Raw genomic sequence first — 20,258 nt, 5'->3', positions numbered from 1 at the left:
GGTGTACAAACTTTGAATTTTATTCTGAAACTTATTTTATAACCTTTGAATTTTATTATATTCAATATGAAACTGTGAACTTCAAGTAAATTTTACTAACAAAAAACGTCCCGAATTGGCCGGGACAGTCCCGAATTTCAGGGGATGTCCCGGCGTCCCATTCAGTTTTTCATTTTGGGGTGTTTTGTCCCGAATTTTGAATCGACATTTCGGATATTTGGCAAGCCAACCTATGAGGAATTATTGCAAAGGTTACTGTAATGCTGGGTTCTTTGCATTGGGATTTGGGAACTTGGGTTGACAAATTTTTGCAAGTTGTACATTCTATACAAAATGTATGTATAAAAATGCACATGGGAACCTTGGATTCACTCTTAGTTCTAAAAAGACTTGTAAATTTTTGAACCCACAGTGCTAGTGTGCCATGCATTTGAACAATAAACTAATACTATTTAGGGGTGTACAAACTTTGAATTTTATTCTGAAACTTATTTTATTAACTTTGAATTTTATTATATTCAATATGAAACTGTGAACTCCAAGTAAATTTTACTAACAAAATCAATAATCTTTGTTAATTGCTGTACTTTTTTTTACATTTTTACATTTTTTTTTTTTTAATTACAAATGATTGTTTTTGATATACATAATAGGTATTCTATGATCATTAGATTATACAGACAAACAAGAATGTAATAAATTCTCTCAATATGTACTCAGTATTTAAGTGTGAAATGTGTGTCAGTTCCATTTGTATTGTTGACATTATCTGTAGATAGGTATCTACCTCTTAATTCAATTAAACCACCTATTGGTCAGTTGGTCTATATTTTTTAGTACCATACCTACCCAATTACTGTTGATGAAGAAAATTTGTGTGGTACCTACAAATGATGGTACTAGCAAGAAACAGGACCAACAAACAAAATTCATTTTGCATGTTAGATGTAAGTTTGTGTGAGTTATTAAATTTTTATATGGATTTATTTTCAGAAAATGAATAAAACATATTTAGTGTTGAGCAAATCACAAATTCAATAGCACGGTATTCTATGATCATTAGATTATACAGACAAACAAGAATGTAATAAATTCTCTCAATATGTACTCAGTATTTAAATGTGAAATGTGTTCAGTTCCATTTGTATTGTTGACATTATCTGTAGATAGGTATCTACCTCCTAATTCAATTAAACCACCTATTGGTCAGTTGGTCTATATTTTTTAGTACCATACCTACCCAATTACTGTTGATGAGGAAAATTTGTGTGGTACCTACAAATGATGGTACTAGCAAGAAACAGGACCAACAAACAAAATTCATTTTGCATGTTAGATGTAAGTTTGTGTGAGTTATTAAATTTTTATATAGATTTATTTTCAGAAAATGAATAAAACATATTTAGTGTTGAGCAAATCACAAATTCAATAGCACAATATTATTGAATATTATTATTTTTCAATTTAAAACTTGGTTGTGTTCTACATTGGCAGGCATTAGTATGGAAAAACAAATACTATTGTTTCATTTGTAGAAATACATCAACTAATGGTGAAACAAATCTGTTCCCTCCATAATCATGGTAAAATCATAATGACTGGTACAGGTGGTAGTAGTTATTTAGAAATTTTTAATACTTCCATATGGATTTTTACTAGTCTTTTTTTTTTTTTTTACAAATATTTATCTTTTCTCATAACATTTTTACTGCCTCCAAACAGTTTATTCCTGAGCTTTGAGAAGTCTCTGGAAACAGAATGTCTTCTTGTGTCAAAAGGACTAGGTAGTGGCATTTGAAAGTCATGTATATTTCTAAGTAACCGATGTGTTAATTTTTTTCAACCAACTGAAGCTTAAAGGTGGATGTGAAAAAGAGGTTCAATAAAAAATAGAAATCAGAAAAAAGTGAATTGTATTCTATTATTGTTTTTATGGTTTGCAGATCAGTCTGTTAAAGACATTTTTAACATAAATAAACTGTGAATTAACAATCCTACGAAATGTGTTTATAAATTTAATAAAAGCCCATAACAATGGAGGAGCTGGATACAGGATTAATAGCACGGAGCTTGAACTATCACGGTCAACAGTTGACCAAACTGTGGGAGTGTGAACAAGGAGAAAATCATTTGGGAAAGCTTGGTGTGACCAATTTGGACTATCAAACATATCTACAGAGGCAAAAAGGACTAATGTAAGTCTAAACTTTGCATTTATTTTGTAAGTTTGAGTGGTTATGAATGTTATACCAGGGGTAAATGACAGGATATTTACTTTCAGAATTTTAGTTGAGATTTAGAAAATCTCAACTAAAATTCTTTTTTATTACTCAAGTAAGTACCTATTTAGATAACTAGCTTTCGATAAAGTATATAAGTTCTAAAAAAATTCAACTGTCTCTTTTTCAGATTTCAGGAAAGAGTAAAAAGGCTACAGTTGCATGAATTCATAGCAAAAAATGCCCAGAGATTGTTCCACAAAGATGTCACAGCAAAGGAAGAAGTTAGGCCCATTGAAGAGAAAACCAAGAAAGTCCCCTTACAGAAATATGCTCAATTGCCTCCCTACGAATTGTTCTTAGACATTGAAAAAAGTAAAAGAGTGAAACATTTTTTTCAGGTAAGATTTGTTCCTCGAAGCACCTACTCCTTAAAATGGTAGAAAACCAAGAAAGTCCCCTTACAGAAATATGCTCAATTGCCTCCCTATGAATTGTTCTTAGACATTGAAAAAAGTAAAAGAGTGAAACATTTTTTTCAGGTAAGATTTGCTCCTCGAAGCACCTACCCCTTAAAATGGTAATAATTGTAAAACTACCCTATTGTAAAATGAGATAATTTATTTAGTGACTTGGAAAAAATCTTCGTTCTCTATTGTGAAACTACCCTATTCTAAAATTGTATACCTACTTGGACCAATATTTATGATTGATCTACAATAAATACCCTTTCTTACACTCAATCAATCATCTGACAATTTATTTTAAAAGTGGTAGTAACGTTAGCTCTTGGGTTGTATTGGAAACAAACAGTATGGTGGACCTTGACTAAGTTACCAAGTCTTGAATCAAGTAACAATAGTTCTTCCAATTTAAAGTTTCGAATAGCGTTACACCAATGGTTCGAGTGTAGCTACTTGGAGGTAAGCCTTTGATTTATGTTCCATTGTTATACTGTTGTATGTCGGACCATCTACTTCCTATGAGGCAACTTCATTATCAGATTGTGTCGTGTCTTTCATGAGAAATTAGTTTGAAGACTTGGGAAAGTGAATGGTAGGTGTTACTTGAACTTATGTGATCAGAGGTTGGGCACTACAGGACCTACATGTTTATGGTGAAATAACCTTAAATTTCAACATGAAATTGCACAGAAATCATGGGTAAATTCATTAAAAGCTTACTTAGGTAACCTGCCATATCATTGGTCATAAGTCATAATCCAACATTTGTGGACAAAATATTATCACACATGGTCCATACTCCAAGGTCAACAAACATTTAATCACAAACCTGTAGTCCCTGACTTCCCGCCTGTGTTTGGAAAGATCTCTGCCTACGAGGAATTATTGCAAAGGTTACTGTAATGCTGGGTTCTATGCATTGGGATTTGGGAACTTGGGTTGACAAATTTTTGCAAGTTGTACATTGTATACAAAATGTATGTATAAAAATGCACATGGGAACCTTGGATTCACTCTTAGTTATGCATTTAAACAGTAAACTAATACTATTTAGGGGTGTACAAACTTTGAATTTTATTCTGAAACTTATTTTATAACCTTTGAATTTTATTATATTCAATATGAAACTGTGAACTTCAAGTAAATTTTACTAACAAAATCATTTCATAATTTCTTTTTTTTTTTATTTCTTTTTTTTTTTTTTTTTTTTTTTTTTTTAATTACAAATGTTTTTGATATACATAATAGGTATTCTATGATCATTAGATTATACAGACAAACAAGAATGTAATAAATTCTCTCAATATGTACTCAGTATTTAAATGTGAAATGTGTTCAGTTCCATTTGTATTGTTGACATTATCTGTAGATAGGTATCTACCTCCTAATTCAATTAAACCACCTATTGGTCAGTTGGTCTATATTTTTTAGTACCATACCTACCCAATTACTGTTGATGAGGAAAATTTGTGTGGTACCTACAAATGATGGTACTAGCAAGAAACAGGACCAACAAACAAAATTCATTTTGCATGTTAGATGTAAGTTTGTGTGAGTTATTAAATTTTTATATAGATTTATTTTCAGAAAATGAATAAAACATATTTAGTGTTGAGCAAATCACAAATTCAATAGCACAATATTATTGAATATTATTATTTTTCAATTTAAAACTTGGTTGTGTTCTACATTGGCAGGCATTAATATGGAAAAACAAATAATATTGTTTCATTTGTAGAAATACATCAACTAACATCAACTAATGGTGAAACAAATCTGTTCCCTCCATAATCATGGTAAAATCATAATGACTGGTACAGGTGGTAGTAGTTATTTAGAAATTTTTAATACTTCCATATGGATTTTTACTAGTCACATCAACTAACATCAACTAATGGTGAAACAAATCTGTTCCCTCCATAATCATGGTAAAATCATAATGACTGGTACAGGTGGTAGTAGTTATTTAGAAATTTTTAATACTTCCATATGGATTTTTACTAGTCTTTTTTTTTTTTTTTACAAATATTTATCTTTTCTCATAACATTTTTACTGCCTCCAAACAGTTTATTCCTGAGCTTTGAGAAGTCTCTGGAAACAGAATGTCTTCTTGTGTCAAAAGGACTAGGTAGTGGCATTTGAAAGTCATGTATATTTCTAACTGATGTGTTAATTTTTTTCAACCAACTGAAGCTTAAAGGTGGATGTGAAAAAGAGGTTCAATAAAAAATAGAAATCAGAAAAAAGTGAATTGTATTCTATTATTGTTTTTATGGTTTGCAGATCAGTCTGTTAAAGACATTTTTAACATAAATAAACTGTGAATTAACAATCCTACGAAATGTGTTTATAAATTTAATAAAAGACCATAACAATGGAGGAGCTGGATACAGGATTAATAGCACGGAGCTTGAACTATCACGGTCAACAGTTGACCAAACTGTGGGAGTGTGAACAAGGAGAAAATCATTTGGGAAAGCTTGGTGTGACCAATTTGGACTATCAAACATATCTACAGAGGCAAAAAGGACTAATGTAAGTCTAAACTTTGCATTTATTTTGTAAGTTTGAGTGGTTATGAATGTTATACCAGGGGTAAATGACAGGATATTTACTTTCAGAATTTTAGTTGAGATTTAGAAAATCTCAACTAAAATTCTTTTTTATTACTCAAGTAAGTACCTATTTAGATAACTAGCTTTCGATAAAGTATATAAGTTCTAAAAAAATTCAACTGTCTCTTTTTCAGATTTCAGGAAAGAGTAAAAAGGCTACAGTTGCATGAATTCATAGCAAAAAATGCCCAGAGATTGTTCCACAAAGATGTCACAGCAAAGGAAGAAGTTAGGCCCATTGAAGAGAAAACCAAGAAAGTCCCTTTACAGAAATATGCTCAATTGCCGCCCTACGAATTGTTCTTAGACATTGAAAAAAGTAAAAGAGTGAAACATTTTTTTCAGGTAACGCTGAGGGTATCGTAAAAAAATAAAAAAAATATTTTTGGACTGTGTGAAAGAAAATGAATATGAAAAGATAATTTATTTAGTGACTTGGAAAAAATCTTCGTTCTCTATTGTGAAACTACCCTATTCTAAAATTGTATACCTACTTGGACCAATATTTATGATTGATCTACAATAAATACCCTTTCTTACACTCAATCAATCATCTGACAATTTATTTTAAAAGTGGTAGTAACGTTAGCTCTTGGGTTGTATTGGAAACAAACAATACTTCACTTTTTGTTCATGGGTATGGTGGACCTTGACTAAGTTACCAAGTCTTGAATCAAGTAACAATAGTTCTTCCAATTTAATTTTGCAGTATGCCACCATAGGCTCTACCATTGTGGGCCAAATTCTTACCAAGAATACAATGGGTGCCAGTATAAAGGTGTTGTATTTGGAATCAGAGGCTGTGTGCTGTGTTCCTGATCTCAATATTAAAGTAAGAAAATATGTCTTTTTAAGATGAAATAACAAAATTTCCCATTTTTAAAACAAGGTTAAATAAATATTAAACTTCCCGTTTTTGAAACCATGACCAAAGTGTGGCATGTCTATGAATACTTTTAAAATCTTCTTAAGCCAGCCTAGTTAGCTTAGTTGGTAGCGCGTCTGCCTTGTAAGCACTAGGCCGCGCGTTCAATTCCCGCCCGGGGCGGATTTTATCCTGATGGGATAAGTTCTCGGAACGGCTGGCTTTCTCCTATCCTGTCTTCCTTCTCTCTTCGATTTCGGGACGATAAGACCATAGCAGTTAAAGTTCCCTCTGTCAAAAAAAAAAAAATCTTAAAAAGCTTTTCATTTTACTAATGTTTTAGGTTAGAATTTGCTGGTTTACTTTTTTCACCCACACAAAACATTTTCTAAAACTGGCCCAAACGACATGTTTTAACATCCTATACGTACATAGATAGGTAGTTATAGTAGGTATCTAAAAAAAAAAAAAAAATCCGAGTACTGTACCTAGACTTATTCTGACCGGTTTATGATTTTGTAGGCATTTTGTCACCCCAAACATTTGAAATATGCCACCGTGGACAAAACCAAACCTCCTCGGCCCCTTGCGGTGAACGATAGTGTTCGGTGTGAAATTTTGGAACTTGTGCCGGAGACTGAGAAGTTCATTGTGGGGATGCGGAATACACCGTGCTCTGCAGAGATGGCTGACACACTGGGTTACATTATTCCCGAGGATTACCATGTGGCTTTCAGGTGAGACGAGAAACTATCGTGCAAAATAAGGGCAACTTTTTTTGCTAGAAATATATACACAAAGCAAAAAAAAAAAAAAAAAAAAAAATCAAAAAGTTTACGTGAATTTCCCTTTCTGTTGAAACGAGATTTGTACATTCGTGACCAAGCTTTTAACAAGGGTGATCTTTTTATTCAATTCTTAACTTAGTGATGCATGATTCTTTCTGTTTTGCTATTGATTTCCTTTTCTTTTAAATTCATCCATAAATCCTGTAGTTAAAAAAAGTGGCCCTTATTTTGTTCCCAGTAGGATAAGAAGAGCTTGTTGAATTCCCGTCATACGGCCATACCTCAATAAGTTGTACCTATGTTTTATATTTTGGTTTTTGTTCACTTTACATTTTCACGTAGGTCTTTATGGCATTAAGAACTCTGTTATTTACCATTATCGTTCTTACTGTTGTGACTCACTTTGTACATTCGTGACCAAGCTTTTAACAAGGGTGATCTTTTTATTCCAATTCTTAACTTAGTGATGCATAATTCTTTCTGTTTTGCTATTGATTTCCTTTTTTTTAAAAATTAATCCATAAATCCTGTAGTTAAAAAAAGTTACCCTTATTTTGTTCCCAGTAGGATAAGAAGAGCTTGTTGAATTCCCGTCATACGGCCATACCTTAATAAGTACCTATGTTTTATATTTTGGTTTTTGTTCACTTTACATTTTCACATCGGTCTTTATGGCATCAAGAACTCTGTTATTTACCATTACCGTTCTTACTGTTGTGACTATTTTTTTTCCTATTTGTTATTTGTTTATTAAAAAGTGAGCACCAATGTTTGCTTTGTGATTAATTTCGTTTTCATTTCCACATACTTGACCTCAGTTTGATTTTCAGCCTGGTGATTCGTTCTGGTACAGAAGGTGAGGTTGTGTTTTGTTCACGTTTGTTGGTTCTGTCTTGCTAGTCATATCACATGTTAAGATGGGATTAAAGAAAAGGAAGTACTCTACCTAGGTACCTTCTTTTAATGGACTAATAATTTTGAAGGTGAGGTTGTGTTTTGTTCACGTTTGTTGGTTCTGTCTTGCTAGTCATATCACATGTTAAGATGGGATTAAAGAAAAGGAAGTACCCTACCTAGGTACCTTCTTTTAATGGACTAATAATTTTATTTATCAATTTATTTGTTTAGTTATCTAATTTGACATTAAGTTTATGATGGTCTCTAATCTTTTGGACTTTTGGATCACTCGGAAAAACTTTGAAATGTACTTTTTTTTTTAATTGTCTGAATTTTATTTATCAATTTATTTGTTTAGTTATCTAATTTGACATTAAGTTTATGATGGTCTCTAATCTTTTGGACTTTTGGATCACTCAGAAAAACTTTGAAATGTACTCTTTTTTTTAATTGTCTGTTTTTTTTTGTATTATTAAGTACATTCGCCCAGTTCCTAATGTTTGTCTTGTTTTGATCCCCCATGTTGTTTCCTTTGTTTGTAAACTGTTTTTTCCTTTTCACTTTATGTTTTAGCCAAAGCACAAGTACTCTATTAATAAACACTGAACCGATCTGGTTCCTATGCACAATGATAGCATTGATTATACAGAGCTAAGAAGCATTTGAGGAGCATTCAAATAAAAGATAGAGTGTTGTGCTGTATTGTTGCACTTGCTGCATTTTATATCACCTGAGGAAACAGAAGATTCTCATTCAAACATTTCATGTATTTCTCAATGAACATTTTTCTCTTGGAGTAATGAATTTCTTTGTATAATCTAGGGATCCAATTCAAGAATAATTCCAATAAATAATTCCAATAATGATTGGTAAGTTTCAATGTATGCTAGAATGACATCTACTTTCAACAGTATTCTTGCTCAAATAAAAGTTGATTGACTACCCAAAGGCATATAATTAGTTCACTTGTAATCCCTAGGTTCCTATAAATACATAGTTTCAAAACTTCCATGTCCAAATTTACCCCATTTTGCCCAGCATACCCCTTTGATTAGATCAACAGTATTCTTGCTCAAATAAAAGTTGATTGACTACCCAAAGGCATATAATTAGTTCACTTGTAATCCCTAGGTTCCTATAAATAGTGTCAAAACTTCCATGTCCAAATTTACCCCATTTTGCCCAGCATACCCCTTTGTGAATTAGAAAAAAAAATTGCTTTACCAGTTGAGCTAATTGTTCCAAGCTAAGCTCATTTGGTAAGCTAAACAAGCTGCATCCAGCTTCTTAATCAAATCTCATTTACATTAGGGAAATCTTTGTTCTTGAGTACCTACTCGAGCATTAATCTCTTGTTCTGTTTGACATACAAACATTTTTCAGTAACAAAAGCCTAAATAATGACATTTTAATCATAAGGAAGTCTGCAACGAGTTGGAATTTCTTTCAAAACATAAATCTCATTTACATTAGGGAAATCTTTGTTCTTGAGTACCTACTCGAGCATTAATCTCTTGTTCTGTTTGACATACAAACATTTTTCGGTAACAAAAGCCTAAATAATGACATTTTAATCATAAGAAAGTCTGCAACGAGTTGGAATTTCTTTCAAAACATACCAGTAAATTGTGAACTGAAATAGCCATGGAAAATGTTATAGATTTTGGACGTGACACAGATGTTAACATTCAACAATTTTTATGTATGCCGTTTGAGATGGAAGACCAAAAATGGACAGCAAAAATTCCTTTATATTGTTTGACCTGGAACAAATCCATACCTCAAGAATTACCCACACACCATTTGGAAAACACTTGAAAATTAGAAACCAACATAAATTGGAAATAAAAGTTGACTAAGTGAAGTTGCTGACATGACTTGAGTTTTCATGTAAGAATCATGCAAATCCATACCTCAAGAATTACCCACACACCATTTGGAAAACACTTGAAAATTAGAAACCAACATAAATTGGAAATAAAAGTTCACTAAGAGAAGTTGCTGACATGACTTGAGCTTTCATGTAAGAATCATAAAAATCTTGCTCCACGAAATGCGATTTATGATCAAGCTAAATTAAGCTATAATACAAAAGAAAAGAGAAGTGAGATAATGAAGAAATTTAAAATGAATGAAAAACAAACTATTTTACTATGTATGGCAAATTGCCAAGTAAAAGAACAACAGTCATTGGCGCCTTTGCTTCAAAAATTATTTCAATTCCCTCCAGATGTTAGTCAAATCGAGACTCCTATGTTTTGGGAGGTTCATTTGGTTGATGTAACATACAATCAAAAGAAGAAAGTACAAAACATGCGTAAGTATTGGAATTTTGCATCATAGGTGTAAAATGTTGATTTCAGTAGGAAAAGTATTTTGCTGGTTGAAAGAAACCAGTGTCCAAGTGATATGCACGTGCTTTAATCAGTTTATGGAAACTTGGAAACTACCAGAGAAGAGAACTAACCACATTTGTCTCGGATTGACTTACTGCTCTAATGGATACAAAAGTATATCAACGGATCCATTTAAATCATTCCTCAAAAACTCGACTTTAATCAGTTTATGGAAACTTGGAAACTACCAGAGAAGAGAACTAACCACATTTGTCTCGGATTGACTTACTGCTCTAATGGATACAAGAGTATATCAACGGATCCATTTAAATCATTCCTCAAAAACTCGACCCTAGAAAACGGATACACTCGAAAACGGATGAATTACATCAAAGGAAACAAATATCCCCCTTTAGAGGAAAATAAAATCAAAATATAAACCTTGTATCAATCATGCTGATGTTATAAAATTTCTTGTACTATTTCCAACATGTAATAATGTGATCCCTGGTCTAGGTACGTATTGAACAACTGAGTTTCTAAAATGAATTTTCATGTATTTTGGTTTTTTATTCAATTGCCTTCTAACCTGTCATATTCTTTGAATGTTTTGTTCCTGTAACTGTAAAGAGAATTTTTCAAAGCAACAAAGCAAAGTTTCAAATACCTCCTTGCTCTGGTTAATTCAACTGTTTAGTTGATGTGTTATTAGACCTTGAAATGGTACGTATTGAACAACTGAGTTTCTAAAATGAATTTTCATGTATTTTGGTTTTTTATTCAATTGCCTTCTAACCTGTCATATTCTTTCAATGTTTTGTTCCTGTAACTGTAAAGAGAATTTTTCAAAGCAAAGTTTCAAATACCTCCTTGCTCTGGTTAATTCAACTGTTTAGTTGATGTGTTATTAGACCTTGAAATTAATAAATTCCTTGAACGGAAAAGTGGTCTATTTTATAATACTAGAAATTTCCCCTTGGTACAAAAACTAAATTTGGTACAAAAGTACAAAAACTAAATTTGGTTCCTTCTGCCAATTACAATTCCATTAATACCTACCTTTAGAAAACTACTTATTACCCTGATGAATTTGACTTCTTCCAGATAACAACGGAAGACTTGTTTCTTTGAAGTAATAATCCTAGTTTTGTCCTCCCTTAGTTATTTTCGAAGTACCTGATCTTATTTATGTTAACATTTTTTTTGTAACTACAAAAACTGCACTTGAAAGGTTACCTACTTCTTTTTAATTGACTTATCTTTCGAACATACCGTTTATAGACATAACAACGGAAGACTTGTTTCTTTGAAGTAATAATCCTAGTTTTGTCCTCCCTTAGTTATTTTCGAAGTACCTGATCTTATTTATGTCACTGCACTTGAAAGGTTACCTACTTCTTTTTAATTGACTTATCTTTCGAACATACCGTCTATAGATCCAAAGTCAACTTGAAATATTAATGCTGATCATATTTCTTCTTTTTTACAGTTCAGACCTGTGTAATCAGTATCCGTTGTATACTTAAATGTGGGTAAAGTAGCTCCTAGTGGGTTCAATATGCTCATTCGTACTGTTTGAGTGCCAGTATAAAGGTGTTGTATTTGGAATCAGAGGCTGTGTGCTGTGTTCCTGATCTCAATATTAAAGTAAGAAAATATGTCTTTTTTATTTAAGATGAAATAACAAAATTTCCCATTTTTAAAACAAGGTTAAATAAATATTAAACTTCCCGTTTTTGAAACCATGACCAAAGTGTGGCATGTCTATGAATGCTTTTAAAATCTTCTTAAGCCAGCCTAGTTAGCTTAGTTGGTAGCGCGTCTGCCTTGTAAGAACTAGGCCGCGGGTTTCCCGTGTACAGACGGGGTCGGCGTTTTTCGTCAGCCTCTCAATCAGTCCTAACTAGGGTGATTGCTTTGGGCTGACATTTGGTTTCGGCTACAAATTATACAAACAGATGCCCTTGGCACTCAACCTTTGCGATTTCTTTAGCAAGAAAAAATAAATAAAAAATAATCTTTTTTTGATTTTCCAGAGGCCAAGTACCCGAGTCAGAGATGGCCCCAGAGTTGCGTCAGCAGCAAGCTAACAAGTGGTCTATGAAGAGTGTTGCGGACGGGATTGGCTTCTTCAAGGCGGGAAAATTTGCAGAGGCATTCCAATGTTTGAATAAGGCTTTGAGCATTGACGCGAACAACGTTGAAGGTCTCACCGCACGCGGAGCCTTGTAAGTGAATATTGAATTGATTTTAAGGTAGCCTCCGTGGCCGAGTGGGTATCACACTAGGCTTGCACTCCCGAGGTCCCGGCGGGGGTAGAAGTTTTTTTTTGGCTCTGTGCTTGGAGTTCGGGGTGCACTCAGCTACTTTAATCGAGTAGCGACCAGTGGCGGCATTACCAGTGTAAATGTAAATTGATGATGCCTATAAGCAATCGAGACCGAGAGTGAAAGTATTCTCTTTGCTGTTGGCTAGGCTATTTCTTGAAGGCTTCAGCCAAGTATTAGAATTTTACACCAACATTTCAAAGATTCCCAAAAACATTGATTGGATTTTTATTTTAGTGTGGAGGCTAGGCTATTTCTTGAAGGCTTCAGCCAAGTATTAGAATTTTACACCAACATTTCAAAGATTCCCAAAAACATTGATTGGATTTTTATTTTAGTGTGAATTTTATAAGCAATCGAGACCGAGAGTGAAAGTATTCTCTTTGCTGTTGGCTAGGCTATTTCTTGAAGGCTTCAGCCAAGTATTAGAATTTTTACACCAACATTTCAAAGATTCCCAAAAACATTGATTGGATTTTTATTTTAGTGTGGATTTTTTTTAAAATTGATTAATCGTGTCTTTGGTCTGTTTTGAGGGTAGGATAGGTCCTCTATCCTCTAGTCTAGTATGACGAGCCTCTATTTGAGAAGTTTTCCAACGTAGTTTTGTACTTTGTAAAATATTTATTACGGGGAGATCCTCTAATATGAAGCATCTATCTGTGAAATTTTTAAATGCAGTTTTGTACTTTGTAAAATAGTTGTTTCTTTCTATATTTTTCAAAGAGGTTTGACCTCAGATTTCCCCTAGTGAGATATTATGAAATACAGAGAGTTCAACGCGTGGGAAAGCACATGGCGTGTGACTCACAGCCTGGACTTTTATTTCGCTTTCAGGTTCGCCAACAACGGGAACTTTGCCAAGGCCATAGGGGACTTTGAGACGGCCCTGAAAATCAACCCGGGCCATGTGAACGCTCGCAAATATTTGGGAGAAACGTTGGTCGCTCGCGGCAGAAGGTAAATAGAATTTCCTCCTCCAGAGTAAATGTGTATTGAATGAATATTTCAAGGAAAAAACTTATTCTAAATACTAAATACACTAATGTGTCGAACGCAACAAGGAAAAACTTATGTTCCACTTTCAAATTCGAAGTGAAATATCAAACAGTTACACTTACCTATGTGTCGAACGCAATAAGGAAGAAACTTATGTTCCACTTACAAATTCGAAGTGAAATTACAAACAATATGTCGAAGACTATATTAAGTATGCAAGTTCTTGGTCTTGACAGTGGAATGTCAGGTTGTTCATTAGTGGTAAGTTCTGCTACTAAACTTTTATACTCTATTCTATTTCAAACAGAATTTCGGGGTAAAGTTAATGCTACTGAAATCGTCCCAGACATAGCCCCTTCATTAATTTCTTTTCTAATATTTCATTCCTTGTTCACTTGTCAAGCCTTCGTTCACTTGTGCAAACCGGTTTGCGCAAGCCAGTTTGTGCAAATGGCTTGAGCGTGTAAAGCTACCTTAAAAACAAGTCAAGGCAATTATTGGTTAGGTAGGTTTATTTATATTAAACATACTATGTATTGACATTATTGCTTACCGTTATTATATGTTTTTGGATACTTAATGGTTTCGGACCAACGGAAAAAAGAGAACAATTAAGTAACCAAAAACATATAACGGTAAGTAATAAAGTAAAAGTAATATTTTCAAAATTTCATTTTCATTCTTTCACAGTCTGGAAGAGGAGGCCAAGTACGATGACGCGATCAAATCGTACGAAGCGTGTCTTCGCGCATCGTTCCCTTCCCACGAGGAGGCGACCAACTCCATCAAATATCTCAAGGGAGAAGATGGAGGTGGACGAGGACAGATCTCACGTCCAGTCTGCCTCCGCTCAATATAAGCACATGGGTGAACGATGTGAAGTCCACGCTCAAACAGCTCCTGGCCGAGGAGAAGGAGAAGGAGGAGGGCAAGGAAGAAAAAGAGAAAAAGTAAGTTTCTGATTTGACTTTTTCTTGAAAAACTGTTGGGACTTTTTGGTCTTTAGATGAATATAGAGAATTATTTTATTTTTTTTTCCCAAACATTAAGTAGGTAGTAAGTGTAATGAAATGGAAACTTAAAAAAAAAAAAAAAAAAAAAAAAAAAAAATATTCAGAAGCCACGACAATGAAAAAGAAAGCTTCTTTTTGTGTTTAACCTAACCCTATAATATCAGTGGTCATTGCTCAAATTGTGAAAGCTCTTTTCTTGCGTTTAAACTAACCCTATAATAACACTGGTCACTGCTCATTTGTGACAGCTCCTTTTTGTAGCAATTTTCCATTGATGTGACTTCTGAACAAGTAGGTACCATGGTTTATTTGCAGGAAAAGGAAGCGTCAGTCTTCATCCAGTAGTTCCAGCTCTTCATCGGATGATATTTCGTCTGACTCCTCTGATTCATCATCCTCCTCAGATACCTCACAGGATTCCTCTAGGAAGAAGAAGAAAAAGAAGTAAGTAATGTCGCCTCCACACTAAGTAAACATTGTTATCTAACATCGCGAACAATGTATGAAGCGAATATTGTTAACCAACAATGTTATACGAACACTGTTAGTCCCGACTGTGCAGCAAACCGTCCACACTGAAATAACAAGTGGCATAGCCCATTGGTAATGCGCTTGCTTGCCATGCAAGAGTTGCAGAAGGTCCCGGTTTTAATTCCCACCATCAGCAAAAATTTGCACTCATATTTCGATTGCAAATACGTATATGTATTTCAACGGGTTACTTTCTGGTGTTCTCGTGTTGTCCCTGCACCTAAATTGGAAAGTTTTGTGACTCTTCTCGTCCATCTGATGAGGGACATCCACGGGATGGGCATGCTACGACACAGACCACTCCTGCACCTAAATTGGAAAGTTTTGTGACTCTTCTCGTCCATCTGATGAGGGACATCCACGGGATGGGCATGCTACGACACAGACCACACGAGTCTAATGTAGCCGAATCATTGCTACGAAATAAAAACGGCGGTGAAACATTCATCTTGAACTCACGTCCTCTTGTTTACCAGGCGAGCGTCTCGACCAATGTAGGGCTATACCGCGATGTCTACTTGTCTATGTTTCCTCTAGGAAGAAGAAGAAAAAGAAGTAAGTAATGTCGCCTCCACACTAAGTAAACATTGTTATCTAACATCGCGAACAATGTATGAAGCGAATATTGTTAACCAACAATGTTATACGAACACTGTTAGTCCCGACTGTGCAGCAAACCGTCCACACTGAAATAACAAGTGGCATAGCCCATTGGTAATGCGCTTGCTTGCCATGCAAGAGTTGCAGAAGGTCCCGGTTTTAATTCCCACCATCAGCAAAAATTTGCACTCATATTTCGATTGCAAATACGTATATGTATTTAAACGGGTTACTTTCTGGTGTTCTCGTGTTGTCCCTGCACCTAAATGGAAAAGTTTTGTGACTCTTCTCGTCCATCTGATGAGGGACAGCCACGGGATGGGCATGCTACGACACAGACCACACGAGTCTAATGTAGCCGTATCATTGCTACGAAATGAAAACGGCGGTGAAACATTCATCTTGAACTCACGCCCTCTTGTTTACCAGGCGAGCGTTTTGACCAATGTAGGGCTATACCGCGATGTCTACTTGTCTACGCCTAATGTAGCCGTATCATTGCTACGAAATGAAAACGGCGGTGAAACATTCATCTTGAACTCACGCCCTCTTGTTTACCAGGCGAGCGTCTTGACCAATGTAGGGCTATATCGCGATGTCTACTTGTCTACGTAACTACGTACCAACTTTGGAAAACTGTTAGCTATACTAACAACAGTCTGCAACTTTGTTTGCAGCCAATTGATTTTATTCAACTTTCCCCAATGAACTTTATCCCGTTTTACCTTGACCAGTAGCCATGGCTTCTCTGAGATTAATCATGAATTTAAACAAAATCTTCACTAGAGATTTAACTGTGTATTTTACCTATAGTATATCGTAGTAGTTTTCAAGTGTTCTGTGGTAACGCCAGATGACTTCCAACATGTCTCTTTCAATCATGGAACTCATTGTGGATGAAATAATCAAGAAGTGGGAGCTTGAGATATTGTAATTAACTTCAGTATTTCCTTCTTTTTGTTTTTGAATGTTTCGAGTCCCAGTTTCTAGCCAAGATTACTGGGTCTGTCCAGAACCGCAGTCAACCATCATGGAGATTTGCTTTTCCTTTGTTCTATCCTTGGACACGTGATAAACCCTTTGTAACCTCCACCTAGCCAGGCTGGTTAGGGTTTGGCTGCTCGGATCCCTATTTATAGTCCCATAGCAAGACGCTGGTCTGCTCCATGTTTAAGGTCCCCCCGCTAGACCTGCACTGAGGAATAATATGAAAGTATTGAGGAATACTATGAGTTTATTAAGAGGAATACTCACCCAGTCTTAGCTCGGAACTCATTCGCTTGTTCTTTGAGTTTCTTTTCTTCTAGTTTTCTCTTGCGTTTCTCTTCCCGCTTCTTCTTTTTTACTGAAAAACAAGAAAATTAAAAAATATTATCATAAAATAAAGAACAAAACAACAAGATTACATTACTACGATTATCGTGAAGGACTAGTACTGTATATGATACTAAAAATTAATCTGAATACTCACATTTCTCTTTGCTCTTCTTTTCCTTCTTCCTCTTTTTCTTCTCCTTGATTCGCTGTTCTTTTTTCCTGCAAAAATAAGATAAAAATAATTAGATTTACCTTGTCCTTGGAATCGATATAATTTCAAGAGACCATTTCCTGATGAAAATTTGTATTTTATTATTTTCAAAAGATGAACGTTTCACCGCCGTTCTTATTACGTGGCAATGAAACAACTGCTACATTGGACTCTTGTGGTATGTATAGGTTTCTAGCTATAAGGAAGCTGGGATCTTGATACTTAGGAGAGAAGGACAGATCATACTGGAATAGGAAGGAAAATAGCATTAGTAGGGTGGGCTAATATCAGGTGGAGGTTATACACAGGGCTGGGATAGGTTAGGCTTGAACAATGGAAAAAATTCGATGTATGTATAGGTTTCTAGCTATAAGGAAGCTGGGATCTTGATACTTAGGAGAGAAGGACAGATCATACTGGAATAGGAAGGAAAATAGTATTAGTAGGGTGGGCTAATATCAGGTGGAGGTTATACACAGGGCTGGGATGGGATAGGCTAGGCTTGAACAATGGAAAAAAATCGACCAAATACTTCCCATTTAGGTGCTGGGTTAACAAGAGAACACCAGAAAGAACAACTCGTTGAAATATTTGCAATCAAAAAATGAGAATTTTTGTCGATGGTCGGGATCGAACCCGGAACCTTCAATAACAATACTTACCACTTGGCAGTTTCCTCCAGGAACTTGCGTACTTTCTCTTCATAATCATTATCACCCTTAGTCTGTTCTAGGAACTGTTGTCGATGGTCGGGATCAAACCCGGAACCTTCAATAACAATACCTACCACTTGGCAGTTTCCTCCAGGAACTTGCGTACTTTCTCTTCATAATCATTATCACCCTTAGTCTGTTCTAGGAACTGAGTCACTCGCATATCATACTCAGACTCTGTTGGTTTCTGCGGTTGAGCTGCGGCAGTCACACCTGAAGGTAAAATTAAACATTAAAATAATCTGAGTTTAAACTTGGTATAAGCTTAACTCTTCAATTAATTAATTTTATTACCACCCTAATTAGCTTGATGGGTTTTATATCAAATAGAAAAGGACTCTTGCCTTTGATTTGACCCAAGTACACATCCCTGGGCGCTACTTGGCTTTTGACTCGTTTTAAATCTTTACGTTAGCTTGGTTGGTAGCGATTCCCACCTAAAGCGGATTTTATCCTAAACAGATAAGGTTCGTTCTTGGAACGGCTGGCTTTCTCCTATCCTGTGTTCCTTCTCTCTTCACTTTCGGGAGGATAAGACCTTAGCAGTTGCAGTTCCCTCTATCGAAGAGAAAGTACGCAAGTTCCTGGAGGAAACTGCCAAGTGGTAGGTATTGTTATTGAAGGTTCCGGGTTTGATCCCGACCATCGACAAAAATTATTCTCATTTTTTGATTGCAAATATTTCAACGAGTTGTTCTTTCTGGTGTTCTCTTGTTAATCAAATAGAAAAGGACTCTTGCCTTTGATTTGACCCAAGTACACATCCCTGGGCGCTACTTGGCTTTTGACTCGTTTTAAACCTTTAGTTAGCTTGGTTGGTAGCGCTTGACCTTGTAAGCGCTAGATCGCGGGTTGGATTCCCACCTAAAGCGGATTTTATCCTAAACAGATAAGGTTCGTTCTTGGAGCGGCTGGCTTTATCCTATCCTGTGTTCCTTCTCTCTTCACTTTCGGGAGGATAAGACCTTGGCAGTTACAGTTCCCTCTATCAAACCTCTTTGAAATTCTTAGTTAACTTCACTTTGTTTGGCTAACTACTTACTGTCGAATATGCCCATCAAGTTGGTTGATGAAGAAGAAGGATTGTATGTTCTGTTTGCCATGCCTGAAAATCACAAATTGTCAAATTTTAGAAGTTTAATTATTATTAAATAAAATAAAAGTAAATAAATGCCGTTTCTTTGTGTTATCATATCACAACTTTGGTGCTCACTGCAGCATTGTAGGATCTTCCAAATATCTCAATGATTCAGCTCCCAATGTTTACCAGCCATGCTGGTGGCACCAATCGCTATGTGCATTTATATTAAATAGCTACTCATTTTTCTCACGAGGCTGAGTGGGTTCCGCAGCAGCCAGGTCACGGAATCAATGATTTGGATGATACTATTTTTTTTACCTCGCCGGGAATCGAACCATATACTCTATTTTATTTCAAACAGAATTTCGGGTTAAAGTGAATCCAACCGAAATCGTCCCAGACATAGCCCCTTCATTAATTTCTTTTCTAATATTTCATTCTTTGTTCACTTGTCAAGCCTGCGTTCATGCGCTACAATCCACTTGTGCAAACTGGTTTGCGAGTTTGTGCAAATGGCTTGAGCGTGTAAAGCTAGGTACCTTAAAAACAAGTCAAGGCAATTATTGGTTACGTTTATTTATATTAAACATACTATGTATTGACATTATTGCTTACCGTTATTATATGTTTTTGGATACTTAATGGTTTCGGACCAACGGAAAAAAGAGGACAATTAAGTAACCAAAAACATATAACGGTAAGTAATAAAGTAAAAGTATTCAAATTTCATTTTCATTCTTTCACAGTCTGGAAGAGGAGGCCAAGTACGATGACGCGATCAAATCGTACGAAGCGTGTCTTCGCATCGTTCCCTTCCACGAGGAGGCGACCAACTCCATCAAATATCTCAAGGAGAAGATGGAGGTGGACGAGACAGATCTCACGTCCAGTCTGCCTCCGCTCAATATAAGCAGCATGGTGAACGATGTGAAGTCCACGCTCAAACAGCTCCTGGCCGAGGAGAAGGAGAAGGAGGGCAAGAAGAAGAAAGAGAAAAAGTAAGTTTCTGATTTGACTTTTGTTGAAAAACTGTTGGGACTTTTGGTCTTTAGATGAATATAGAGAATTATTTTTTTTCCAAACATTAAGTAGGTAGTAAGTGTAATGAAATGGGATAACTTAAAAAGAAAAAAAATCTGGTTTGAACATCACACGACTTTCTATTACATTTGCGAATACGTACTAAAAGAAAGAAAACACAGGGGAGTATCGAACCCGCAACTTCTCAATCGTAAGTCGGACGGTTCTAGAAGTAGCACCATTCGATTCGGCGTGAAAAAT

General features: G+C 35.2%; 1 protein-coding gene and 1 long non-coding RNA gene across 2 annotated transcripts in view; one reads left to right on the top strand and one right to left on the bottom strand.

Annotated features, from left to right (window-relative positions):
* Nucleotides 1-4,875: 4,875 nt before the first annotated feature.
* The window catches only part of LOC103505525 (tetratricopeptide repeat protein 14 homolog), a 23,906-nt gene continuing 8,523 nt past the window's right edge, over nt 4,876-20,258 (top strand). The window contains exons 1-9 of the mRNA XM_026820850.1: nt 4,876-5,219; nt 5,434-5,644; nt 6,009-6,131; nt 6,687-6,901; nt 12,222-12,413; nt 13,350-13,472; nt 14,202-14,349; nt 14,820-14,971; nt 19,724-19,975. Coding sequence (XP_026676651.1) covers nt 5,059-5,219; nt 5,434-5,644; nt 6,009-6,131; nt 6,687-6,901; nt 12,222-12,413; nt 13,350-13,472; nt 14,202-14,349; nt 14,820-14,971; nt 19,724-19,975 — 1,577 coding nt within the window. The 5' untranslated portion in view covers nt 4,876-5,058. The remainder of the gene's footprint in view (nt 5,220-5,433; nt 5,645-6,008; nt 6,132-6,686; nt 6,902-12,221; nt 12,414-13,349; nt 13,473-14,201; nt 14,350-14,819; nt 14,972-19,723; nt 19,976-20,258) is intronic.
* LOC113465907 lies at nt 9,515-10,387 on the bottom strand. Its single transcript, XR_003390489.1, has 2 exons — nt 9,763-10,387; nt 9,515-9,629 (listed from the first exon to the last, which is right to left on the bottom strand). It is a non-coding gene; the product is annotated as an uncharacterized LOC113465907 (long non-coding RNA).

This window comes from Diaphorina citri, unplaced genomic scaffold (assembly GCF_000475195.1).
Source record: "Diaphorina citri unplaced genomic scaffold, Diaci psyllid genome assembly version 1.1 scaffold180, whole genome shotgun sequence".
NCBI classification, from domain to species: Eukaryota; Metazoa; Arthropoda; class Insecta; order Hemiptera; family Psyllidae; genus Diaphorina; species Diaphorina citri.
Note: the sequence above shows the minus strand (reverse complement) of the source record. Positions and strands in the feature narration are given on the sequence as shown.